This window comes from Antedon mediterranea, chromosome 6, assembly GCF_964355755.1.
Source record: "Antedon mediterranea chromosome 6, ecAntMedi1.1, whole genome shotgun sequence".
Classification (NCBI taxonomy): domain Eukaryota; kingdom Metazoa; phylum Echinodermata; class Crinoidea; order Comatulida; family Antedonidae; genus Antedon; species Antedon mediterranea.
Window position 1 is genome coordinate 21,876,700 of NC_092675.1, and position 26,385 is coordinate 21,903,084.

Here is a 26,385-nt window from a genome sequence, read left to right on the forward strand (position 1 = left end):
GTGCGGGATTCTGAATTATTTGAGTAAATATAAAACGTCGGCAATCGTCTTGTATGAGTGTAGATAGTAATCTACACTTCATTGTTGAAGGCATGTCGGCGGTATGTTGGTACATTTGTATTACAAACATCAGGTCTTTGTCCAGTATAGCTATTGCAGATCAGATGAAAAAGATCTTTCTCAGCCTCTTGCTCTATTGCTTCAGTGTGAACCTAGAAGATAATGAATAAATTAACATCCAGACAACTTAGGTAAAAATGCTTTCATATGTTTCGTTAAAGATGTATTGTCCCCCAAAAACATTAAAAATGAAGATTAATTAAATCAGACTTGTAATATCTTATTTTGTAGTTTTAATAAAGTTTATCACTTCAGTAGAAAAAAAAAAACAAAAAAAAATAATGTTTTCACTTATAAAATGACAAAATAAATGGTAAATTCAATCAAAACCCCATTGGCTGGCAGCCAATTTGATCATTTGTTGCTTTAAATTACAGTTTTTTCCGGTAAATACAAATTTTTTGGATCCAATTTTTGGTCAAAAGTGGATAACTACTATGTTACATTAAAATGGAATATTCAACCAAATTTTGTTAAGAATTATTTTTTCAGGGGGACAATAAATCTTTAAGAAAATGTATCCTAATAATGCAAAATATTCGGTCAATATTATTCAATCAATAAATACAATACTTGCAATTTTTAGATATTAGGAAAAATCTACGATATTTTGTAAAGAGGAGATCACTTGGTGGATGTAACCTATAACAAGCACGAATGTGCAATACTCGGGGTACAGCGAAAGAAGCTGTATACAGACGTATACAGTTAGAAAGTAAAGAAAATAGGTTTCGCCGGGGCTCGAACCGGGACCTTCTGCGTGTTAAGCAGACTTGACAACCACTACACTACGAAACCTCTTACATTAAAAATGTGGGTTACAGAAAGTTTTTTAATCCATTTAAATTACAAATAAATGGTAATAAGCACAAAGCAAAATAAACATGTGTAAAAGTGATAATTACCGATTACACAAAATAAGTATTTTAAAAAATAATAAAAATAAGATATACTCTGTATAATTATCATATTGCGTATACAGTACTTTTCACCATAAATTAAAAAAAAAAAGGTTTCGTCCGGGCTCGAACCAGGTACCTTCTGCGTGTTAAGCAAACGTGATAACCACTACGCCAAGAATCCGCATATAACCATATAACTACATAACGCTGTGGTGTGTGTCACACATTGTGGCTTCTTAATTAAACAAATTAATTAACAAAAAATTAAAAATCCGGCTCTATAGCTTTGAGGACATGTCCCTGTAGTATGTTCATGCCAAATCCCAGCTCAATACTATAACGAATAAGGGAGGAGTAGTACTTTAAAAATCGCACTTTTTACTCAATAGTGTCCAGATGGAGGAAGAGAAGGAGAAAATGAGTAAGTACTAGACTCGGGTACCCCGAGTAAAAATGCTTCTCCCTAAGTAATGGAATACAGGTGCCAATAGTGCAGTGAGGGAATAGTACACTGCTGTTATTGCTACTCATTGGTGTTTTTTTTAAAGAGATTTAACCACCAGAAGCATAGAGTTGGCCATGAACCACGGTAGTGAAGCGGTTATAGATTATGAAACCTTTGTCTTAAATGCTAAGGCATTGACCCAAGTTTGCACTTTTTAATATAAACTTACCCCTCCAATTGTAACCCAAGGTACGTATGTATGAGCAGGCTGAAGAGCATCTGTCTTTAGAGCCATCTGATGTTCCAGCTGGTTGCCTTGACTACTATTGGCACATTTGGACACCGCATCAAATTCTAACCCATATTTTGTAAGGCACTTTATATTAAAAAAAAGCAGGAATTGAGTATACAAAATGCAGCATTGCCAAACACAGAAAAGGTTGGACCATCTTGCATAAGGAAAGAAAGATGATCTCATGCATAATTATTAGTATAGTCAAGAAAAAATGGCGATACAATTTCATAATTTGTGACCCTATAGTTTTTTAAAGAATATTCAGAATAAAACAGATTACACATTATGCAGTTACTTAAAATCTATTCTTAATTTCAGAAATATAAGTCTGAAATTGTACAACAAAAATGTTTTTGTCAATTCATTAATTTAAGGAGTTGAGAATATAGGAACAAGTGAGCCAAAAACTGAGATGATTGTGCAGACAAATAGCAAGAGAGACCTGCCTTAAGTCGACTACTATTGACCATGATACAGTAATTCAAAGCTCAAATTCATGGCTTCTGTCCCAATACTATCTTTCTTATTTCAATCAGGTCTTACCTGTTTGGCTGCATTAGCTGGGTCATCTGCTGCTTCCATGCAGAAAATTACAGGAACTGCTTGTTTGAATGGAATCAATGATAGTATACATGTCTCCATCACATTACCAGCACACTCCCGCTCACCATGTTGACATGTAAACTCCCACTGATTGCCAACTTGCTTTTCCTAGTAAGCAAAATGGAAAGTTAGAGTTAAAGATTAATAGGACCCAATGAAGGTGTAGCAGATGATCAGCAGTAATTGTACAAAAATATGGCAAAAGATACCAAATTAGCCTTAGTTGAGAATAGAATTCCAAAAACTATACCACGCAAAACTTTGGTAATCAGAGCAGAGCAGTTTTAGAAGGTGCACTCTACATGGATTTCAGTTAAATTGACAAAACCGGTTTCAACTTAATATTTATTGTCACCTTGGCATGCCAACCTTATGTTTTTCAAATTTAAAGGTAAAAATGAATCGAAAGCCTTAGTTCTAAGCTAGGCCTAGATGTCATTGAAAATGCAGAGTTGACCAAAAAGGCTGCCTCCCCTGGTAAATTTTTATTATACTCACATGTGCATTGCCATATGGAATAAGGGTTAAATTTAAAATTCCTGTTGAAGCTAACTTTCCCCAAGTTGGTTCAAGTTGTTCTGCTATAAATCTTTTACAATCTGGGCAGAGTGATTCCAAGTACAATTCTACATTGACTGGTGGTGAATCAAGCTGTGCCTCTAGCCACGGTTCACACTGATACTCAACCTAACAAGATAAATTAAAACATGTCTTGTATTCTCATTCTGATTTTCTTTGAAATACCAAAATAAGCAGTTCATCGAATAAGCACAATGGGTAAAAAAATGATTGAAATTTCTGGGGACTCTCGTTTGTTCCTCACTAGTACATTAGGGTGTCACGAAACCTAAGACCACGAAAGCTAAGACCCCCTAAGACCTAAGATCACGAAAGCTAAGACCCAAGACCTAAGATTACAAATATTTATCTTTCGCACCTGCCTTGTATTTTAACTCCCAACATTTATTCTGAATACCACACCTTAGAATTGGCACTTTCATGAAAAAGAATCACATAAAAAGTAACAAATACATTTTTAAATTGATGATTTTACAGACGTTTTTCTCGCACACAAAATGATCACTAGCCTACAGTACAGTAGGCCTACCCCATGTTCAATGTTTTTGTTTCTATGGAACGTCAAAAGAGCAATAATTATATAGAGGGCTGAAAACTCTGTGGAGTCCTTCTACAGTGTGGATGGAACAATGTAAAATTAAAATTGTAATGATAATAGTATAATCATGCAAATACGAAGAAATAAATACTGGCTAATAAATTTTAATTTAAAAATCATGATAAGATTTTTTGTTTCTTTTTCTTATTATTGTTGCTCCTTTGGCGCTCCATAGAAACAAAACTTTGAGCATGGGGAGCTCGAGGAGTTACAGTATACAAAGAAACACGTCTGTTAAATCATCAATTTAAAGAATTTATTTATTTGTTTTTATGTGTTTCTCCTTCTGAAAGTACTTATAAGTCCTAATTTTAAAGTGTGGTATTTAGGATAAAGTTAGTCAACAAATTTGGAGTCAATTCAAAATACAAGAAAGGCAGGTGCGTAAGAAAAACATCCTCTGAACCAACACAATGGAGTAAATATATACCAACAAACAACCCGTCAAGTTTGTTTGTTGTAAAGAAAAAATATACATTTACTCAACGGGCGAAAATAATGTGAGTTTAATCTATGTTTTGCGGTAGTATTAAATTATATTTATGGTAATAAATGAAACCTACTGTGTTTAAAATTATGTATGGATAAACAAGTATTGTTTTTAAGCTGTAGTATATCTTAGAATTTGTAATCTTAGGTCTTGGGTCTTAGCTTTCGTGATCTTAGGTCTTAGGGGGTCTTAGCTTTCGTGGTCTTAGGTTTCGTGACACCCTAGTACATTATGCCTCTGGTATCATGTTTGAATCCAAATGACTTTGGTTAGGAAGGTATTGTATACGTGCAAGACTGGGCTGATAGAAGAGAACATTGAAAGAAAATATAGTCAATTCATGAATCATGGTACGAATTAATAACACAGTACTCTCTGGCGTATGTATGGGCCGGCCTACTACTTACAATATTATATTAAATTATTATAATAATTTAAATTACATATTCACCATCTATCTAGTCTAGCCTATAGACTATAATAGTATACACTTCTAACATATAACTAACAGATATATAGTAGTAGGCCTATTAGCCAGGCCTACTACTTCTCATCATTTACATATGCATCAAGAATGGTCATACCATAAATGATGGAGAAATGGGCAGTTTATACTGTGGTATTAGTGCCAGGTGGTAAGTACAGTTAATAATAGTAGAGTACTATCTATAAGATATTAAATAAAATAGCTACTGTACTATTAACTATCTAAGCCTACCTACCTTACAAGCTCTTGCCGTATCTCTTGAAGAACACCACAAACTTGGATGTAATGAACAACGATTAGCTAGGCATAATATTAGGTTTATATTTAACAAAATAAACAAATATAATACTGAACTTCCTTCCATTTTGCAAAAGATTTTTCACAAATTCTAGACCAAGCAAAACCCGTGCGTTTTATTTGTTTCAAACGAAGAGCGACAATCAGGTGATGTTTCTCTCGTGACCGGTGTTGTTTCACGTGACTATTTAAAGACCAACCTCTTTTATCACGCTTGAGTACACAGCAAGTTGCATGGTGGGCACAACTTTTTGTAATGGAATCTTCTTGTAATGACGAAATTCATGATTTTCGTACAAAGATATCAACTATTTTAGAACCATTAGGGTTTGAAATATACATTTTTAAGGTATTGGATACTTATAATTATCTAAATATAAGAACAAGCGCTTAATTTTGTGATAAAAGCAGTAGTAACCTAATTAATTGTAGGCCCAGCTAGCATGCGGCATGCGATTGCGAGCATGTGGATGGGCCACCATCCAATCACGTCGACGACGATGGTTGGGTTGTGTATGGCGTATTAACACATCCAAACTATAGAGGGTGCTATCTATACCATTTAAAAAAATACATCAAACCATAGAGAGCGCCATTAATAAGTACTGTAGTAAAAGCAAAGATTTTATATAGCCGAACTAGATAGCAAACTCAAAAAGTGATTCTTCATGGAGAGGGAACCAACGAGATGAAAACTGCAATCGACCAATCCGATATGCCCTACGCAGTGTGCACTAGCATTATAATAAGCCTTGTTGAGCCTTATCTGCATGAAAAGCATTCTTCACATCTCCCATTGATATAAGCACGCACGTTGAGCGTATGAACGCGAACGCATTCTATATGATCCTCGTATACAAAAATTGCTAGAAATTACCAAGAAATTATTCCATTTAATTTTATAAAAACTTCACTGTGCAAGAATAATGTGTTGTAATATGTCGTCTTAATGTATTATATTAGATTATTATTTTTTATATTAAATAATGTTTTTGAACACATTTACGGCTGCCATCAAGTTGTTGGTTCCCCCTCCTGGAATCACTTTTCAGTCTGGAGTATGCCCTCTAGCCTTCGGCTTATTACACCTAGAAACAAAATATCGGGAGACTTTCGCCATTATCGGGGGATTTGGGAGGTCTGGTACGTACGTGCACGTTCATGGAGAGTGATGGATTTTTCCAGGAGTTGGCTTAAAACTTATATTAAGACTAGTGTACATCATGCCAAGAACACCACATATTAAGAGGCCCAAAAAATTGTCCCCTTATTATAGGGGTACCCATATTCAGATACCCATATTTAGGTTTTTTAATCAAAAAACCAATGTGCCCCCTTTATATGGCTTTTTGTAGAAGAAAAACAATATGAGAAAACCTCCAATAATTGATCTGGATTCAAGATATTTAGCAGCCAATGTTTGACCAATGAAAACTGTCAAGTTATAAAAATATCATAATTATTATGATATTCATTTTTGTAGTAATATTAACAATATTTATTTATAATTATTTTCTCTTGTTGTTTTTGTAATAAAAAAATATTGTCTCCTAGGGATATATATAATTTCCCCCTTGTTTCGCCTGATAATGTCCCCTTAATACTATACCACTACACCACGCTTGGATATCTGTCTTTTTCTGTACCAAACATTCAGTTTTTGTATACTGACAAAAAAAACCTCTTTTTTATACTAAAGATTGGTTGGTACAATGATGTAGTTGGTGAAATCTTTCATCTTCCCTATCATGAAGACACTGTTGCCTTTAGTGTAATAAGTATACCTAGTTTTTATGAGAGTGCTTTTAAGCCATGGATCAGTACAGCTAAAAATGGACACATTCTTGTCAGGGATCCCATTGATGAATGTGTTGGCTTCTGTTTTCAAAAGGTTAAACAGGTAAATCATTTTTACTAGACAGTTCAAATAACATTACTGAACAATGAATTGCATTTAAGGTATTGAATTTTTGGCCAAGAATAAATTGAAAAATGTCTGGGCAAACTGCAGAAAACTAGTTACAGTAGGCTATGCACCTTCTTGACAAATTTGCTGAAATTTGTGAAACTCAGCCAATCAAATTACAGTCTTATTGTAGTCATGTGATTATGTTGCTGGACAAATGATCATTTTAAAGAACTTCTCCAAACAAACCGTTGGTAAAATTTGCTATTATTGTAGACTAAGCTTTACAATAGCAAGTTTGGCCAGTAGGTCATAAAATCGTACATTTTCTTAACCAACAGAATTTGCATGGAGTGTCCATAGATTTGATACAGGACTATGAGCTGCACCCAGGTTCACGACGACCCAAATTACTTGTCCAGACTGCTGGCCATGTGTCAGGAGCAGCTTACTATTATCAAAGGTCAGATGTCAACAATGACCCATGGCCACAAAAGAAGGTAAATACATTTTTGTTTTATAGTATTAAATTTCACAAAATCCTCAAATTGTTTACAACAGGCTGAACATGCAATAGAACCCATTTAATAGGACCATTTAATAGAACTTTTAACATGCGGTAAACTAATACTAAATGGCATGTGATTTAAAAATCAGTTAAATTTTCCTCAGAAAGTGTTTGGTGCAAGTCTTCATCCTCAGTATGGTGGTTGGTTTGCATTTCGTGGTGCCATCATTTTAAAAGACATCAAAGCTAACGGTCTTCAACAAGTATTACCACCAGATTCACTTCCATCAGATGAACAAAAAATTGACTTTCTAAATAAATTTAACAACAATTGGAAGGACAATATGTTTAGAGATGTAATAAAAGCAAAAGATAAGTACTCCAACGAACAACAGAAATATTTTGAAACATTGCCTAAACATAGAGCTACTCTTTTGGGATTAAAACAGAAATTAGATGGAGAACCAGATCGACATCATTAAAATAAGAGGCAATATTGAATGCATCTATGATCATCCAATGATAACCTAAGATTAAACGTGCCTAGATCACACCTAATAACGTACGGTGATCGTCTGCGCTCCATCTATATGGAACACTTTACCGATTAACATCAGGAAATCAAAATCTACAGAACTGTTTAAAAGGCATCTGAAATCATATTTATTCCAACAAATTTACAAGTGCTAGCGGTTCTGGCGTTGCGCCTTAGAACTTATCTTTTTGGAAAAAATTTGGCGCATTATAAATACGAATTGATTGATTGATTGATTGATGAAACCAGGAAGTTGTAAAATATATTTTACAACTCCCTGATGAAACAGCCTAACATTTTAGTGTCCAACTAGAATCCAACCTAACAATATCAGTCAGTATTTCTTTATTTGGAGTCATTTCATAAGATTACACCTTATTAATAGTAATTTTTAATTCTTAAATTTTATATAGTGCATATAAGCAAGCTCTCGATGTGCTGTACATAAATTAAAATAGATGATGGCACTAATTTAAATTAAAGCCTGATTGAAATTGAATAAATCTACAGGGTTGGAGCTGCCATAGCAAAAGCTCTTCCACCATATGGTGTCCAATTAAACTGTCTATGCTCTATTGATCTGCAGTGGATATATGTTGCCAACTGAAGTATGATGGGATTTAGAAATTCTTCACTATCCAAAATATTGAGATCATGGAATCGTTTCTTTTGCTCTTTACGTCAGTGTTTAGAATCTCCAGATATCTCTTTTAGATTCTCATGGAGGGTTTGCCACGTTTGACAGCAATGTTATGTAAGGTACACCTGCATACTTGCCAATAAGTGTACATTAAAAATATTTTAGAAAACACTGCCAATAGCTTTACTCTTTTAAACTTATTGTAAAAAAAAGAACTTTTTCTGTATATTATTTATGGTGCAATAAAATATTTATATATTAAGTTAAGTTTTTTTACAAGTTAATATATGTTTTACTGTATCTTTCAATTAATCGGGTGCTGTATATGGAGCTGGGGTCCTGTTAGGCATTTGAAATCAGCTGCACTGCTGACTCTTATGGCAGCCCCTGCATCTAGTATCTGCCTCAGACGTATTGACTCATGCCTTTCCTCTGGTCAAGGTGGACACTGCACGAGAGAAGCCCTTGATCAATGTTAGGACCATTGCTATTCCTGATACATGGAGCTGAAGTTGACATAATTATATTGAATGACACTAGATTTTGTAGGTTGAAGTGCCATCACAGATTACTTGCAAGTGTCTTAGTAGGGCAAACCATCAAAGAGTGTTATTTTTGCAAATTTGCCATAATGTACTTGATTCTACATGCAAAAAAATGCAGTGAAAACAATATTTTGGAATAAAATCTTTATTTTTCACACATTACAACCATTTTTAGACTATTATAAATTTATGAATTTTAAAATTAATTACAATAAATAATCAACATACTATAAAATTAAACTCTCGAAATACAAAGGAAATAAGTTTTTAAATATTATGTCTTCGCTCAAAAGATTTAAATAAGGGAAAATTTAAAATACATTCAATGTAATAGTACTTCACTATCCTAAATTATTAATTTTATCTATCTATATAAAATTTATAAAGAAATACTACTTAGCCTAAACAGGGAAACTTCTACAAAAATATATGAAATAGTGTGCGTCAAAGTAAAGCCATAATTTTTTTTTTTTTCCAGAGCCAAATATATTAAATAGGAACTACTACATTTACATTCATATAGTAACAATCCTTAAGCACACTATTATAGATTTTATTTATTTGAGGAGTGTATACCCAAACTACCAATTTAGAATGAATCTATCAAACAGTTTTCATAGATGACAGCACACATCACATATCTTTAGGTACAATGGCGGTATTCACCATTCACACTTATGCTAAAAAAGGAAACACAATTTAGAAAAAGGGAATACCACTTGATTGTCATTTTTAAATATATTGACTTAAGTGAAATATTTGATTGGTGAATACTGCTGAGTAGTGGCCATATTGACCAATAACATTTCATCATCATATTTAACTTAAGTCAATAATTATTTTATATTTTTTTAATTTTAGGAGTTTTTTAAAAGCGTGAATGGTGAATAACTATAAGCACTAAACAGTTCTTTCCTCATAATACTGTGGTAAAGGCAGAATTTGAACATAGAATTCTGGTATTATTAAACCAGGTTAGTTTAAGTTAAGTTGTTAATTACTAAATTGTAGTGCTCTTGATACTATGAAATATGTATCATTATGTAATCACTGTTGGAGATTGACGTCCTGTTAACTGTTCCAGTTGTGAAATTCTGAGAGCAATAGCTACCAATGGTTTTAACATTTCTGATGCCATCACACCATGAAACTGCACATTTTCCTCGAAACTATCAACATATAGACGAATAGTTGCACCGCTGCTTCCAGTGCCGCTTAAACGGAAGATTATACGAGAGCCATCTTCAAATATTATTCTTAAACCCTAGTTTAAAAAAAATTATTCATTGATTATTGGTAGTATATGTGTTGAGAGGTGGATTTTTAGAGGTGTGCATCAGGCATACTTTCATACCTGTTTCATAGCAATACTTTTGTCTATTGGGTCTTGATACTCAAAATCATCTCCAAGTTTAACAATGTATGATTTGCTGCCCTCTGTGTAGCTTCTTCCAACAAACTTAGGCTCTTCCACCAGTTGTCTTAAGTTGGTCATCATAGTCTGGGCTGCTTCTGTGTCAACATTTTCATAGTCATACCTAATAAAACAAATTAATAAAACAATATATGAAAAGCTAACAAATTCAGCTATTAAATGTGTTGTTTAATTGTAATCTTGTTAATGCACTTGTATAATATTAAGGTTAAACATTAGTTTCACTTTAAAAATAAATTTGACAGTGTGTCTGTAGTCAAGTTTCACTCACTGTATTATCACTAGTGACTTATTTTAGAAAACATTGTTCATAACGATTTACCAAATAACACCAATATTATTACAACTATGTAGTGTGAAAAGGCTTTATTGGATGTTGTTAAATTATGCTCATAAGAGTTACCTAGTAAAGAAATTTCTTCCATATTTTGACCAATGTTCCTTCATAATTTCTTCAATAGTTAGTTTTCTAGATGCTAGGATCGACAACCATGCCAGCACAGCCCACAGTCCATCCTTCTCACGTATGTGGTCACTGCCTGTACCAAAGCTTTCTTCACCACACAGTGACAACTGGTTAGCATCCATCAGGTTTCCAAAGAACTTCCAACCTGTTGGCACTTCAAACATCTGTAAGCCATCCTTTATAGCAACCCTGCACAAAATAAGCATACATCACATTCAAGTCATAAGCCAGAATTGGTTGATCTTGGTTTTCAAATGTGAATAAATTTATACACATTTTTATTCTTACAATTTCAACTGAATAACTTTAATTAATGCTAACAAACCATATGATATTAACTGGACATGAATATTTATTTATATTCATCTTAACTAATATTCTAATTTCCTTCTCCATTTTGTAGTCATTTTTAAGTAGACCACCTGAAAATGTATTTTTAGAATTTGTTATTTATTTACTTATTGCATAACAGGATTTGACCACGAGAATACATAAAATACTCACCATGATTCTCTCCATAATGAATACAGACCTACTAAACAAAATCATTCTTGGCACATGATAAGCCTACTAAAATCTCATAATTTTATTTTGCAAGTGCAAGGGGCATCCCTGAAGTCAATATAGCACTTTCAAATGATTCCTAATTGTGAAAGGTGTTTAGTATATGTCTTTACCTGTCTAGTGCACCTGATGTAGGCATACTTCTTGCTAAGCCTTTCACACCAGTATTTTTAAAGTATGGAATGCAACTAGCATTTGCTGCTATTACTGCAATGGAATCGCTGGGATTAACAAAGAAGCCATTCTGTCCAAGTATCATGTTTCTGTCCTACAAAGTGGGTAGTATTACAAAAAGAAAGAAAGTTTAGTGGCATAATGGCTATGAGTGCTCAATGGCTAAACTCAGGGGCTCTGGACGCGATTTTTTTTTTCGTACATAAGTTGGGGACCCCTCATGAAACGTCACAAAATAAATATGAATAATTCATCAGTTAAATTTATTGTTCCGTGTACATCCAAGCGTATAGCAACAAGTGATTACAACTGCGATACGATTCTTTCTAGGCCTAGGATTCTAGGTCAATTCACGTGATTGCCTTCGCACACTTTTCTTCACACACACCACTATGCAAAATGTGTCGAGGCTAATCAACAGCTAGGCAAGACACATTCTTAGTAGTAGTAATTGGACATAGCCCAAAGAAAGCTTAGACCCACGAGAATAAAGAATGTGTATAATTTGTGCATTTACTCAAATGAACTTTAAAAATGCGCGTATATGAACACATGAGATGGAAAGATTAGACCCACAAGAATAAAAAATGTATTTTTGTGTAATGTTTATTGTTTAATTTTGCTGACTTATTACTCGGACTGTGTCATACCTAACACACACACATCACACACGCCAACACAGCTACTACTAGAATAGACATGACTTTAGAGACTAATAATTAGGCCTAATATAGTATTAATAGAAACTATAATTTTAACATGTAATTCTTTAGTAATAAATTCTATTAAAACACCATAAACTAAAGGCTGATTATTTCGACAATCCACACAAAACGCCGCTATTCTTTTATGAAATCGCACGCCGCAACCACAGCGGAGATAGGTCTAGAATCGTATCGCAGTTGTGTAATCACTTCTTGTTGTTATACGCTTGGGTGCACACGGAACAAGAACATTTAACTGATGAATTATTCATGTTTATTTTGTGACGTTTCATGAGGGGTCCCTAACTTATGTATGAAAAAAAAATTCGCGCCCTGGACCTTATGGGCTGCAGGGTCCGGAGAGAAAAAAGGCTAACCCTAAAATAAAAAAGGCCTCCAGCGTTGGAGGGGCACTTAACGTCCCTAAAACAGGGGCTTCTGAATTATGCCACTAGTGTTTAGTGGCTCAGCAGTGTTGAATGAAATACAAACTTATTTCCAAATAGTGTATTGTTCGATACTTTTATACTGAATTTCCTCTCAAAATTAATCTCTTAAATGTGAATTGTTATAGCTCAATCCTACTTTATCCTATACAGATACTTCTTTTCATGTAAAACAGATTACAAACAATTTAATTGCTGTTCATTAATTAAAAAATTAATAAATTTACATATTATTAGCCTATCCATGTTTTATATCTACAACAAATGTAAGTGTAGTTTTACATAGAAGATTGTTTTGTTTTTCAGTTCTGTAGCTCTTAAAAATTGTTGCATTTTTGCTAGTATTCCATTGGACTTAACCTACATTTACTGACAATTAGAGGGGTTAAACTATAATCAAACGTAGGACACTCCAGTTCAGGACACCCTTAATAGTGAATTTCACTTACGCCATCACCATCAAAAGCAGCTCCAAAAGCATGAATGCCTTTTTTCATTAACGTTACAAGATCAGCAGCATATGTCAAGTTCGGGTCGGGGTGGTGACCTCCGAAATCATTTTTTGGAATACAATTGATACAAATGTCTATTGGAAGACCAAGCTCATCACAAAATATGCGAGTAGCGTAAGGACCAACAACTGCAATTCAAAATTAACATTTATATCATTATATTATAAAATAATTATAATATGTTTTTATTAATCCGATTATGTTTTCTAATATGGGTCTTCTGTGTAATTTATTAAACATTGGCCAGATAGAGCACAGCAAGAGAACAAGAAACTTATTTTTATATTAAGCTTAAGCAGTAGTAGCTCTTCATAAGCAAAATAAACTGTTCCTGGTTTAATGCATTAACTTTAATTCTCGTAGAATATTTTTACTCAAATTCATAAAACATACAAATAACTAGAATTTACCTCCGTGCATTGCATCCGCTACGATCTTAAACGGCTTTGTAGGATTACTTAGGTATGCTTTTAATTCACTAAAGTTAAATATTTTTTTCATATATTCAACATAATCTGAAACACTGTCAATAATCTACAAAAAAGAGAGAAAATTATATAAACACAACAGGCATAGAAATAAATTCCAAACCGCCCCGTGATACACTGAAAATTATTTAATTAATTTTTTGAAACGATAAAGATTAAAAATTATATAAATAAATATGTGGGTGCTTTTTAGGTCCACGTCATGTGTAGGTTTCTCTAATGATTTTTTTTGGTAGGATTAATCACGGCTACAAAAATCAAACTTTGTTAGGTGGTATGAGTGCCTAGTGAAGAATATGAAATAAAACTATTGTAATAATTTCTACCATCAAATGTGCATTAGCTTTGCCCCTAGAAGTCACTATACCAGATGCAGCAAGCCCCACTTTGTCAACTTCTGTCTACAGCAATGTTAAAATACCTCAACAACAAATTTCTTTCCATCAACTTGGTATTCCTTTATTCCAGTGCTACTGATATCAACATCAAGAGTTGGACATGTCTTGTATTCTGTTATTGTTTTTGTACATTCAAATATTTTGTTAGTCACACTCTCTGGAGCTGGACCTACAAAGAAAAAAATACTGAGTGAAACTTGAATACCCTGTCGCCCTTTGTTATATTTCTTTTATTCCTGTCCACCCAGGCAGCATTTGCCAGCTTTATAATATGACGTTATCCAAATTCCTTCACTTGCACTGATGAAGAGCTAGTGTTGCCCGAAAGCTCTGCTAACTTTTCTGGCTGTTTTACTTCTCATTTTGATTTAGCTTTTCGCTTTTTTTTTGTTTCTCCATTGAGATCCAGCCACTGATACACACAGCATTGTCATTTTTTCAGTAATTTGCCTTTGGATTTATATATAGATCACACAAACAAACATGTTTCTTATACATAATTTTTAAAAAAAAATTTACTTTGATAGCACTATTTGATAATAGACACACATGATCTAGTGGGATCATTCCCACATACCATCGTCCGCATTTTCTTTTTGACTGCCGTCATGTGTACAGAACTTCTTCTTTTCAAATCTAGAGGCTAATTTTCAGTTCATCCAGTATTCTAGCCATGAAATTGACTTCATAGTAATCATCTTAGATGTACTTTTGACACTATGTCGTTTCAGGTGATAATTAGGAGTACATTTTCAAGTAAGAAGTTGTCAACCAACTCACCTCCATTTGAGATATTATACTTAATACCAAAGTCTCCATTAGGTCCACCAGGGTTGTGACTGGCTGTTAAGATTATACCACCAGTTGCTGATCTCTTCCTGATAATACACGACACAGCTGGTGTTGACAAAATGCCATTTTGACCAATTAAAAGCTTTCCAACCTGAAAAAATACATACATATAGTTAAATGTCTTTTATTTTATATAAATTTTCTGGATTTTTTCTTAATGGTGAAATTAGTTTTAAAATTGCCAATTGGTAGCCATATTTTCAAGAATACTTTCAGATATTGAATATGCATGGCAGTTTCTAACACAAAATATTTCTAATTCTCTTACCCTTAGTAAATTATTCATATGCCAACCTAAAATTCTAAAACTAAATTATTGTATTCCCTAATATTATCTTTAATTATGTTGCCCTACATTCTTGAGGCGATGTATTATTATATATAAAAAAAAAAATTAATATGAAAGAATTTGTTTTATTTTTCAATTCCTATTAAGTTTTTGACATCAATAATTTTAGGAATAAATTCATTTTCTTTTTTTATCTTTAACTCTGAACATACCAGTAAGTACTATATACCAATACCAGTACTATACAGTATAACAATTACCTGTAGGTTTTATAAACTCATATAATATTTCTTAATATTTTCAAGATGCAAGTATTTTTTTACCAGCATATTTCTTTTAGTACTGTACTTTAATTAAGAAGAGGAAGCAAATGCTTGTGTCAGGGATGCCAAAACAAAACATACAAAAGCAAAACAAAATAGATGAATGAATATGTGAAATTTCCTCTTTAATTTTTATTTTATTAAATAAATACTGGGATAGATTATAACAAACACTTGCAAATAACGCACCAAATGATCTAAAATAATTTGTAGTATGTAGGACGACGAGCCGTTTACCATACTTTAATAAAGATGGTAATGAAACGATGGGTTTCGATATCGGGAATAACATTGTCAATTGCCATCATAACCGATTATTCTTATCATCAAACATCAATGATGTATGCGCTATCGATCACTGTAAGTTTAGGTGTACACAATTAAACATTGCCACTTTGTAGTTACTGTAAAAGAAATTGATTGAATGTTATCTTATTAATTTGTCAAATCACAATTTTCATAAAGTTACCCACACCATTGGCTGCAGCAATTCGTGTAATAAGTTCAACAGCTTCAGTCATAAAGTACCGTCCATCACCTCCCACTACCAACGTACTACCGGTTACCACATCAGTACCGATGGCTGAAAATATACTTTGCACAAAATTCTCAGTGTAATGCTTCTTTTGAAAAACTACTACACTTTTTCTGAGACCACTAGTACCTGGTTTTTGACCATCGATAGGAGATGACTTTATGGTTGTTGAATCCATGATTCTAAAACAACCAAACTAAATACTACTTTAGCATACACACAACCGGACCAGGGTCTTTAATTCCAGGCTGCAAGTGCTGGATGGTCAATTATATTTATTTTAGACGATTCCATTTCTTTTGAGTAATAATCAAATTTATATATAGAAAATACAAGTATGATTACATAAACTATCCTGTATACATTCATTTGGAAAAGTATATCAGTTAATATTTATTTTTTTTCAAAATCAAAATCAAGAAAATGGATATTACAATGGTTTTTTTAGAAAGCGTAAACCACTTCCCCCTATTTACTAATGGACTTTTCCGTAAACGCACTTTGACCACCAATGATCGACCACATTCACACAACACAACCAACCAACCACACACTCAATGTCATCAGCTGTTACACAGCCTAGAGGTAGTATAGTACGGTAGTAGGCCGGCCTAGAATAACATCTCGTGATGTCGTTGGATTCAAGATTAAAGCCGGGAAAGGGGATAATTAATAGTGATGAAGAAGACATTCAGCCACTCGTCAATGGACAACTCAACGAGGATGTCTTACCTCAGGCGTAAGCATACTAGCCAGTGTATAAATCCAATTATGACTAGGCCTAGGCCTAGCCTCTCTACTAGCTAGGCTAGTAGGCCTTGCTTCTTTCCAGATTTAGTTCAAGGTTATCTATTACGTAATCATGTGCCTACCAACCTCCAACCATGTTTTGGTCGGTTCGTACCCATAAATCAAAAGTCATGTTATTTTATACGTTCCTATATTTCCACATATTAAAATTAATTTATTTGTTATTAAGTTATAGACAATGACATTCATTAAAAGTCAATCCCAACCATCATTAATAATAATGATTTACTCTTGTCTTCTTGGCTACTACTACTACTACTACTACTACTGGACTACTACTACTAGACTACTACTACTACTACTAGACTGTACTGCCTTCAATTATTATTAATATAAATCTTGCTTTTTCACAATCAAGGACAAGTCATATCTCAGAATCGGATGGCCATCAAAGAACGCGACCATAGTTTTCATGTTTAAAAAAAAAACTAGGCCCTAATAATACTTTATAATATTATATTTAAAGGCCTGCAAGTTATAGTAAGTATGAAGAGAGACGACGATCCAGTGTTTTGGATACAATGGACCCAAACAGGAAAAGGTAAACATATGATTGTCAGTGTATGTCATAGATAAATTATAAAAAGTATTTTATTAATTAAACGATTTGATTACAATGTTACATTAATTTTGATTTATCGATTATTAATGCTGATCTATGTTTTTATATATATTTATATCTGTATTTTATTGTTAACCGTTTTTGTTGTTGTATTGTTTTATGTTTTAAACCGGTTAGTGGCGGTATTTATGGCTGTTGGTTTTGATTGAATGAAATAAAAAATAAAATTAATTTAAATTTTTCTAGAAAACCTTTTCATCATTCTAACATGCCTTCTTCGATAACTGATTCTGGTAAAGTAGAAAATATAGCAGATTCAGAAACAGTGGCAAATTACAGTAGATTAAAGTATTATTCACGATTAATGCCTCCTGCAGATGATCGTTTGGTAAGTTAAACAGGGCTTTATATTATTCTTTAAAAAGCATTGTGTTATTATACACATGCAATATCCATCAAAATATCTTAAAATCAAAAACAATTGGTGTGTTGCAATATAACACATTTTAAGTAACATGTTCATGACACATTATAATGAAATCCAAATAAGGTATTATCATAATGGTCACAAATATCCTTTTGTGAAATGATGTAAATAACATAATCAAATTATTTCACATTTTCTTGAATGTACTACTCAAATGAATGATCCATATGATATCAGATTTATCAAAGTTCAAAGTTACCTTTACTTTCAGTTTATAGTTGTTAACAAATCTGTCTACACTATTAAACTTTATGGGACAAAACATGTGATGTGCCCATATTATGGACATGATGATGTCATATCACTACTTTATTTGGGAATATCACTATAGTACCATATTTGGGCACATAGTGTAGACAGAGCTTACGACAATTGAATTCATGGTAATTAAAAGTACAAATGAAGATTAACAATATCTTAAGTAATAAAAGTAATGTTTTGTGTGACAAGTTTGGAACGGGTATACATTTTGAAGAGTGTGTTTGAGGCCTAAACATTTGCATTGTGTTGTGTCATTGAACCATCATTTATAATAGATATATTGATAACAAATGCGCGTATTTCATAATTTATGATCCTTGGTATTGAATACTGTTATGCAATGTGTAGATTGGAAGGTATAATAAAGTTGTAGAGCTATTCAAGTTAATATTTTTTAATTTAAATACATTTATCATTCACAATCAGTAGTCTAAATTGGTGCTGTATGTTCTCATTTTTTTATTTTACACTTTTTGCAGTTATAAATCAATTTTTATATTTTTTATTTTACTAGAGGGTTCCTGATCATGTTTTACCCTTCTATATGTTCAGCCTGACGTCACCTTTTGGAATTAAAAAGGATGAGCAAGGAAAGCAGGGAAGCATTGTTACAATGTAAGCATTGTCAACTGTTTTGTTATACCAGATTCTCTCAGGGGAATTGACTGCACAGTTTTGTTAATTCCTATACAATAGCATCCTTAGTTTCTAAACTAATTCCTCCATGGTGTAAATTATCCTCTCATTAAGAGCTAAAATATTGGTGTTTTTTATGTTATCATCCAGTAAATCCATCGTTCTTTTAAAAGGTTATGCCATCTGCCAACCATCACAAAACTAATTTTATGATGAAAATATATGGTATATGTTACAGACTTTAGTTATGAGTCTGAGTGGGGAACCCCCTAAAAAGAATGCAGCTATCTTAATTGCATGAAGACATCAACAAGGATGCATACTGTTTATGTATAATAATATAATTGTTTAAAAGATGTGTAATATATGATTCTTGTGTGTAAACAATGGAGCTTTTGTTTTCATGACACGCTACTAGACTACACTGCTGTCAAGTAAAAATGAAATTCTGAACAAGCTTAGAGTTTCACTGTATTATATTTTGAACTTGAACAAACGCCTACATTTTCAAACCATGTAAAGTGTGTTGAATAAATTAAAAACAAATAAAATGGCACATCATGAAAATGAAAGCTTCATATTGGATTAAAATTTGAACTGGGAAAGTTTAAGAAGGGTTGCTTATTTGAACTATTATTCGGGTATTCTGGTATAATGATTATGTTCCTAAGTTGTGTTCCATTTTTATTATACTGCAGATTTTCTATATGGAACACAATGATGGGAACATCACTTCTAAGTATGCCATGGGCTATTCAACAGTCTGGGTTTGCTTGTGGGGTTGTGTTGTTGATTGTAATGGCAGGCCTAGCTCTTTACACCTGCTATCGTGTTATTGAAGCTGTCCGATCTCTTGGTATGTACTTTAAATAAGTAACTTAATAATATTTGTAATGTGTTCTTTCTAAACAAAAATATATGCTCTCACAAATTAAAATTCAACCAAATAGACAACACCAATTAGAGTATGCTACTGTTGAATACCAAAGTAACATTGGGTGTTTCCTATCATCACAGTTTGAATACGTTTTCTAAAGTTTATTGTATAAAGAATAACAAAACTGTAAAATAGTAATAATTTTTCTATAGTTGATCAAAGCGCTTCACATAAAATAATAAAAAAGTATAAAAAGAAAATAGAATTTGGCTTAGATTACTCAATGAATGCAGACTTAATTTTTGTGGTACAGTAATTGATTGAACAAACAAGGACCAAATTTAGAGAAAGGACTTCTGTGAGTGAAAACAATTCAATTTGTCATGCATGACTAATTCTTAAGGAAACATAGTACCGTATGTACAACCAACTAATTTTCAACACGAATGCGGAATGTATTGCGACATATCAGAGCGATTATTGGCCAAAGTGTGCATAGACTTTCAACTAATTTTGACTTATATTTATACTTCAGAACAGTCAAATCCAGGCCAAATTATGGAGTTCTCCGATGCATGTCGACAGTACTTAGGTCGATGGGGATTATATGGCAGTGTAGTGTTTTCACTGTCAGCTTTGATTGGTGCTATGATTGTTTACTGGGTACTTATGACCAACTTCTTATACAGCTCAGTCTATTTTATATACGGTATGTATCAAGTATTATAAGAATTATTTATTATTACGATCAACAAAGGTCAAATCACAATGAACTAAACTTATAGAAGGACCAACTGCAAACGTTTTCAACCATGTTTTGTACAACGATACATAGACATGAAATTTATAAATCACTGTAGAGTAAAAAGCAAGTCAATTCAAAATAAACATTTGTTTCTAAATTCTTAGGTTGAATATGGAAAAGGGAAAAGCAGCCAATAGTAGTAGGCTCAGAAACTCATGATAAAACTCTTATAATAAACAACAATCAAAAGTATTTTATACATGTGATCAACAATTTATAGTAAATTAAGAATATATTATTTATTACATTATTGTCATTTGGTTAGGGGATGCAACAAAATCTCTTCCTAAAGATGCAGATATAATTGGTTCTCATTGTCCAATCATATGCCATAAGGATAATGGAAACACAAGCAATAGTACCGATGAACCAGGTAAGTATGACATTAAGATGTGTCGACAGTTAGGTACAGGTTAATAAGCTGAACACAATACACACATTTCCATTGCATTACATCGATTTTACAGTAAGTAACATCGAAAATCAGCACATGAAAGTTGGCTTTAAAATATTAAATAATTACACTATTTGTTTTATAATATATTTACAGTATTTATTATACCATCTTTTTCCAACAGCCACAATGTTTGACAAAGTATGGAGTGAAACGGATACAGTACCCTTGTACCTCTTAATTATAATTTTTCCACTTATCAACTTTAAATCGCCAACATTCTTTACAAAATTCAATGCTCTTGGTAAGTTTTAATTTCTTTCTGTAATTATTCTTGATGTTTGGTTTGATAATAATATTCATCCTCAATTATATTAGGTCCTCTACAGACCCACCCAGCCACAGTGCAGCACCTGATAAATAAACCAGTACACCAGGGTATCAAACACCCAACTCTTATCAAAGATGCACTGGTTTAAAGTGCACATGAGCCAGATGTGTATACTGGACCTCAATTTTTAAGTCCTCCGAGAAGACTTGCTCTACCAAAAATATGGTCGAGGAGAACTTTTACCTGCTTGGCCACTCAACTCAATGTATTATGTGCAACAGGGATTTCTGTATGCCTTCATGTATGTTATGAGTTCAGAAGGCAATTTCTGAAGAGCTATTATTTTAAAATTTAGATTCAAAGTCATAACTATCTGATAAATTGCAAAGGTAAATACTATTTTTAATAGCTTTGTCCATTATTTTTCTTTAAAGGGACGATGTCTGTATTATTTCTATTTGTCTTTGTGATTGTCAAAGCAGCGTGTTGGGGAATACATTTTAATACTGTAGACTATGATGTTAAATGTAAGTTGAAATTCCAACCATTGAAATAAACAAGTAGTCATTGAATTCTCCTACTCTCTACAAATGAAATATTCCCACTATTACATTAACATGACTTATTGCTTAAACTTGGTCCCCACTAAGACATCGCAAGTAATTTAACCAATCACGCTGCGATGGATCATTTGAACTGAACTCACTTATGTTGTACATTTGCCTTTTTGTTGTGGAACCAAGCTTTACCTGGGAGATTCTGTTACATCTTGCATCCGGGATACTTTACATTTTATTATTTGTCTGCAGCATTTATTCACCTGCAACACTTATTCAAATGCGGCACTTTGTTTAACTGCAGAACCTATTTAACTCTTATTATTCAGCTGCAGTACTTAGTTGATTGTAGAAATTTTTTCTTTTTGACTCATCTATCATCACCATATACACATTTATTCAGTTGTTATGACAACAATTGGGGCCCGTGCAAGAAGCAAGAGCTTGTCTCATGAGGGTCCCTATAATACAAATATGCAGAAATACATAATACTGTATAAAACAATAATATAAGTCAAAAACGACACAAGGATTTATTCAGCTCTGGCACTTATTTGGCATCAGAACTTTACGGACTGCAGCTCTTTTTTGGCTACCTCAGTTATTTAGGATTGTGTTATTGCCTGTTCGAAACTATTAGACCAAATTGTATTTAAACATTTAATTTATGATTCTGAAATGTGTACATTTAACAAAGTGTGTGAAACTTTGTTTGTATTCAAATATAATTATTTTAAGGTGGTGTCCAGTCAACAAAGCAATTTTTTCCAATGTATGTTTATTTATGTTAATTGTTTTATCTCCCGTTTCTATAAAATTTAAACATATAAGATTTTTCGTGGCATTTCCCTTCCTTTTCTGGAATACTTGCACTTGGTTATTTCATCCACAACGCTGTTACATCTATTATGAGGAATCAAGTGAACCCAAAGAACAATGTAAGCTGCAGTGTGTGTTTTCAATTCAGTATTCAGTTCTCTTTAGTATTGCTTATTTCACTTGGTTTACATGTAGCACTAGATTAATATTCATTAACTGTCGTCCTTTTATAATTAACTTTTGTATTTTTTGCATGGGTTTATGTCTTCTTGTTGGGTGTTGGTTATATGTAAATTATCTATATTTTCTATGATTATAATTTCTCTAATACATTCAACTCTCCCAATACTGGACATCATAATTTGTTTTTTTTTTAATATTTAAAATATAAACTGTTCAAAAAATGTTGCTATAAAGTTACAAAGTGAACATACTGTAACTATGCAAAAATAATATAATACAAATTGTCAGAATAAATGTTTATGTTGAAATAATTTCAATGCAATAAAAGTGAGACGAGCCACAAAAGACGAAAACATAAATAATGTGTTTTTAGCAGTAATTTTCTATGCAAGGAAACTCTTTACATTTATTTATTTTACCTATTTGTTTTTTCTATGGTTCTGGATAGCTACACAAGAGCAAATTTCTTTTTTATGTCTTCCCATTTCTATTTCAATTTTTTTTTTACTCATTCTGTGTAAGTTATACCTTCAATTTATTTCATTTGTATTTTCAAAATTGCACCATCTTTAAAGTACATTTGTAAATAAAACATTTATATTGTAAAATAAAAAGCTTGTTCACTTTACTAAAATGTAGGATTTATCATTTTGCTTATTTATTTTTCTATTTATTTAATTGTTATATCCAGTAACTATTATTAAACCACAATGTTGTTGTTTTGTCCATAATTTGTTTTTAATAATAATAATACATTTAAAAAAATATTTTATCATTTTCCATAACTGATCTAATAGGCCCAATATCGAATAAAAATCAAAGTAAAGCATACTTATTTCTTGAAGCTTATTTCTAAGAGTGATTTAAAGTTGATATAAAGTATGCGGTACATCATGTATATATAGTTCTGAAAAGAACTGTTGAGGTGTTCATTTCAGAACTTTATATAAGTGGTGTACCGCAAACTGTATATCAACATTTTATTTCACCATAAAATCTTCAAACAATTTATGATGTAAGTTGTCAAATTTTACTTCCTTATAATAATATATAATAATTCTCACTCTCATTCTCACTCCTGAGGACGATCAAAGCATATTGATCGAAACGTCAAGAATCTCAACAGTTCTTTTCAGAACTAATATACGTTGTGTACCGCAAACCTTATATCAACATGTAATAATGTTAAGCATAACATTTCAAATAAGTTTTGTTTAGATCAGTTATGGTATTAAAATAATGTTTTAATTCTTCGTTTGCATGTGCACTATGTTTTGTTATGTTATGTAGTGTTCCAGATACAATTTCCCGCCCTTACTGGGATTCTGTCTCTTGGTTATTTTATACACAACTGTGTCTCATCGATAATGAGAAACCAGAGACATCCAGAGAACAATGTAAGTAGATCAATATAAATGCATGCTGCATGTAAATTCATACTATGTGTAAATGCATGCTTGTATGCATGCTAGTTGCTAATACATGTAATCATCCATGTTATAGGTGCTTTCAGGCTTATGTATTTGCCTAGAAGTTGACTTCGTAGATCAATTATTGTTAATTTTGGCGAGTAATTAACCAGCAAAGATTGAGTGTAATTTCACTCTTCCCTAAAATAACTAAGCCTGAACTCGCCCATACTGGATGCTAGATACTGTTTGCAAATTGGCATGCATATTTCATTGGCTCATTTTGTTATGTATTATTTTCAACCATCCATTTGATTTTCTGTCACATGTTCAAAACCAACCAGTTAGTGATCGGATCAGTAGTATTAATCGGAGCACTGCCTTTCTGATTGGCTTAGCCTCGTGTCTTTGATTACCCTTGAAATTGATTCATTTCCAGCATTGGCAATAACAACTTTTTATCTTTGGTATCGTCTATCTTCTACTGCTTCGGTGGGCTTAATGATGAATGACATACCAAGAAAATCAAGCAACAGGTCTTCTGAGTATTTCTACAATATAATCAGCATTGTGATACTTTCTGCAACTATTCCAATTTCTGAATTGTGTCAGAAGGTATCGCTATGCTGTTTTGTACTGTAGGCATTTCTTGGTGTTTTGCTATTGAAAAGTCCTCATAATCTTACACACCACCATTAACAAACTAACTACAGTACTAACAATATAAGCACCATCATAGCTCTGGGGAATTTATTTTAAATCTATTAGGGCTGTATTGACATCCTGTATCATCATCGGTAGCCAGTAATGTTATTTTATTTATAATAATATTCTAATATTAATGTGATTTACACTCACCATTTCACTTAAAAATATATTTAGCATAATTAGCTCTAGTACCTATGAATTTTCTACAAATATGCACAAACATACGATATATTTATTTTTTGAAAATGATGACAATGTTCAGAAGAAAGCCTAAACACTAATTATTATTATTAGTAGTAGTAATAGTATCGATGCAGAGTGTTTCTATCTTTTTTTGGTGTTATTCTTTTTGTTGATGTTTTTATATGGTGTTTTTATTACGAATGTAACGGGGAGCTGAGTTTTATATTTATTATGTGAGAATAAAATATATCTATTTCTATGATAATATTCAATTAGTGAGATTATCTTCTTGTATTATATTCATATATTTAACACTTTTTTATTCTATTTAGAAAAGAGACTTAACAATAGCATATATACTTGTGGCAGTTACCTATACGTTTGTTGGTGTTGTCTTCTACATTACATTTCCAAGTTCAAAAAATTGTATAGAAGATGTAAGTTTTTACGTTTTATTTAATCATTTTGAAGAATTATTTTTCATATTTCGTTTACTGTGAGATAGCACAATAGTAAATAACCAGACTTGTATATGTAGGAACAAATTGACAAAATAGTACCTTTACTGTATCAACCCCTAAATAATCAACCTCCTAATTGTAATTGAACCTATTTTACCCATCCTCATTGAATACTATTACTACTTAAGCTAAGCATGTCTAGTACTATTTATTTCTATCCTTATACAAATACTTTTTAATCTGCTACTGTTGCTGTCTTATATGCATACTTATTGGTCAGTACAGAAGCTATAACTATCATTTCATTCTTTTTATTACAGAATTTATTGAAGAACTTTCCACATGATGACGTGCTATCGTTTGCAGCGAGATTGTTTTTATTGTTCCAAATGGTATCATTATTCCCTCTGCTCATGTACATCATGAGGGTACAAGTAATGCATCAATTTTTTGGTGAGATTTATCCAAGGTAAGAATAGAAATAGGGGCTAAGATGAACTAAAGTAACTGCTTACACTACCACAAACCTCCATTGTTAAATTAAGGCTTGTTTTACGACAAGAAATATGGTCGAGCAGAGCTTTGAACATGTGCCAACTTTATAGCTATGGTTTGTCAATATAAGATCGATGTATTATAATTATTGTTCCTTCAAAAAGATGGCTGACATTGTGGTAGCCCAGATATAAATAGTAATTCAGACTCAAGCTTAAAAAAAACCAGTCCACTTCCCTCTATACACCATTTATACATTATTAAGAAATTG

At 32.4% G+C, this 26,385-nt stretch overlaps 3 protein-coding genes across 6 annotated transcripts in view; 1 reads left to right on the forward strand and 2 right to left on the reverse strand.

The window, feature by feature from the left end:
* Positions 1 to 26,385, forward strand: part of LOC140050935 (neutral amino acid transporter 9-like) — a 74,407-nt gene that overhangs the window by 45,138 nt on the left and 2,884 nt on the right. Inside the window, exons 1-13 of one of the 4 annotated variants that reach the window (XM_072095938.1) lie at positions 6,626 to 6,716; positions 7,064 to 7,222; positions 17,413 to 17,487; positions 17,755 to 17,896; positions 18,771 to 18,871; positions 19,591 to 19,748; positions 20,305 to 20,478; positions 20,840 to 20,947; positions 21,153 to 21,272; positions 21,734 to 21,826; positions 22,688 to 22,794; positions 25,491 to 25,595; positions 25,940 to 26,088. In XM_072095938.1, the coding sequence (XP_071952039.1) occupies positions 7,101 to 7,222; positions 17,413 to 17,487; positions 17,755 to 17,896; positions 18,771 to 18,871; positions 19,591 to 19,748; positions 20,305 to 20,478; positions 20,840 to 20,947; positions 21,153 to 21,272; positions 21,734 to 21,826; positions 22,688 to 22,794; positions 25,491 to 25,595; positions 25,940 to 26,088 (1,454 nt within the window). In that variant the 5' untranslated portion in view covers positions 6,626 to 6,716; positions 7,064 to 7,100. Of the gene's footprint in view, positions 1 to 6,625; positions 6,717 to 7,063; positions 7,223 to 16,652; positions 16,876 to 17,412; positions 17,488 to 17,754; positions 17,897 to 18,770; positions 18,872 to 19,590; positions 19,749 to 20,304; positions 20,479 to 20,839; positions 20,948 to 21,152; positions 21,273 to 21,733; positions 21,827 to 22,687; positions 22,795 to 24,148; positions 24,256 to 25,490; positions 25,596 to 25,939; positions 26,089 to 26,385 lie in introns of those variants that run through there. The other 3 variants (XM_072095939.1, XM_072095940.1, XM_072095941.1) reach the window with 3 other exon arrangements.
* LOC140050938 (gamma-interferon-inducible lysosomal thiol reductase-like) lies at positions 72 to 4,968 on the reverse strand. Its single transcript, XM_072095949.1, has 5 exons — positions 4,755 to 4,968; positions 2,864 to 3,052; positions 2,306 to 2,473; positions 1,697 to 1,843; positions 72 to 212 (listed from the first exon to the last, which is right to left on the reverse strand). Exons 1-5 carry the CDS (start codon positions 4,881 to 4,883, stop codon positions 72 to 74), a joined length of 774 nt encoding a protein of 257 aa, XP_071952050.1. The 5' UTR covers positions 4,884 to 4,968.
* On the reverse strand, positions 9,199 to 16,379 carry LOC140051025 (phosphoglucomutase-1-like). The gene is made up of 9 exons (XM_072096091.1): positions 16,075 to 16,379; positions 14,918 to 15,080; positions 14,161 to 14,306; positions 13,662 to 13,785; positions 13,189 to 13,379; positions 11,529 to 11,683; positions 10,789 to 11,040; positions 10,305 to 10,488; positions 9,199 to 10,214 (listed from the first exon to the last, which is right to left on the reverse strand). The coding sequence occupies exons 1-9, from the start codon at positions 16,312 to 16,314 to the stop codon at positions 9,990 to 9,992; spliced, it is 1,680 nt and encodes a 559-aa protein (XP_071952192.1). The 5' UTR covers positions 16,315 to 16,379; the 3' UTR covers positions 9,199 to 9,989.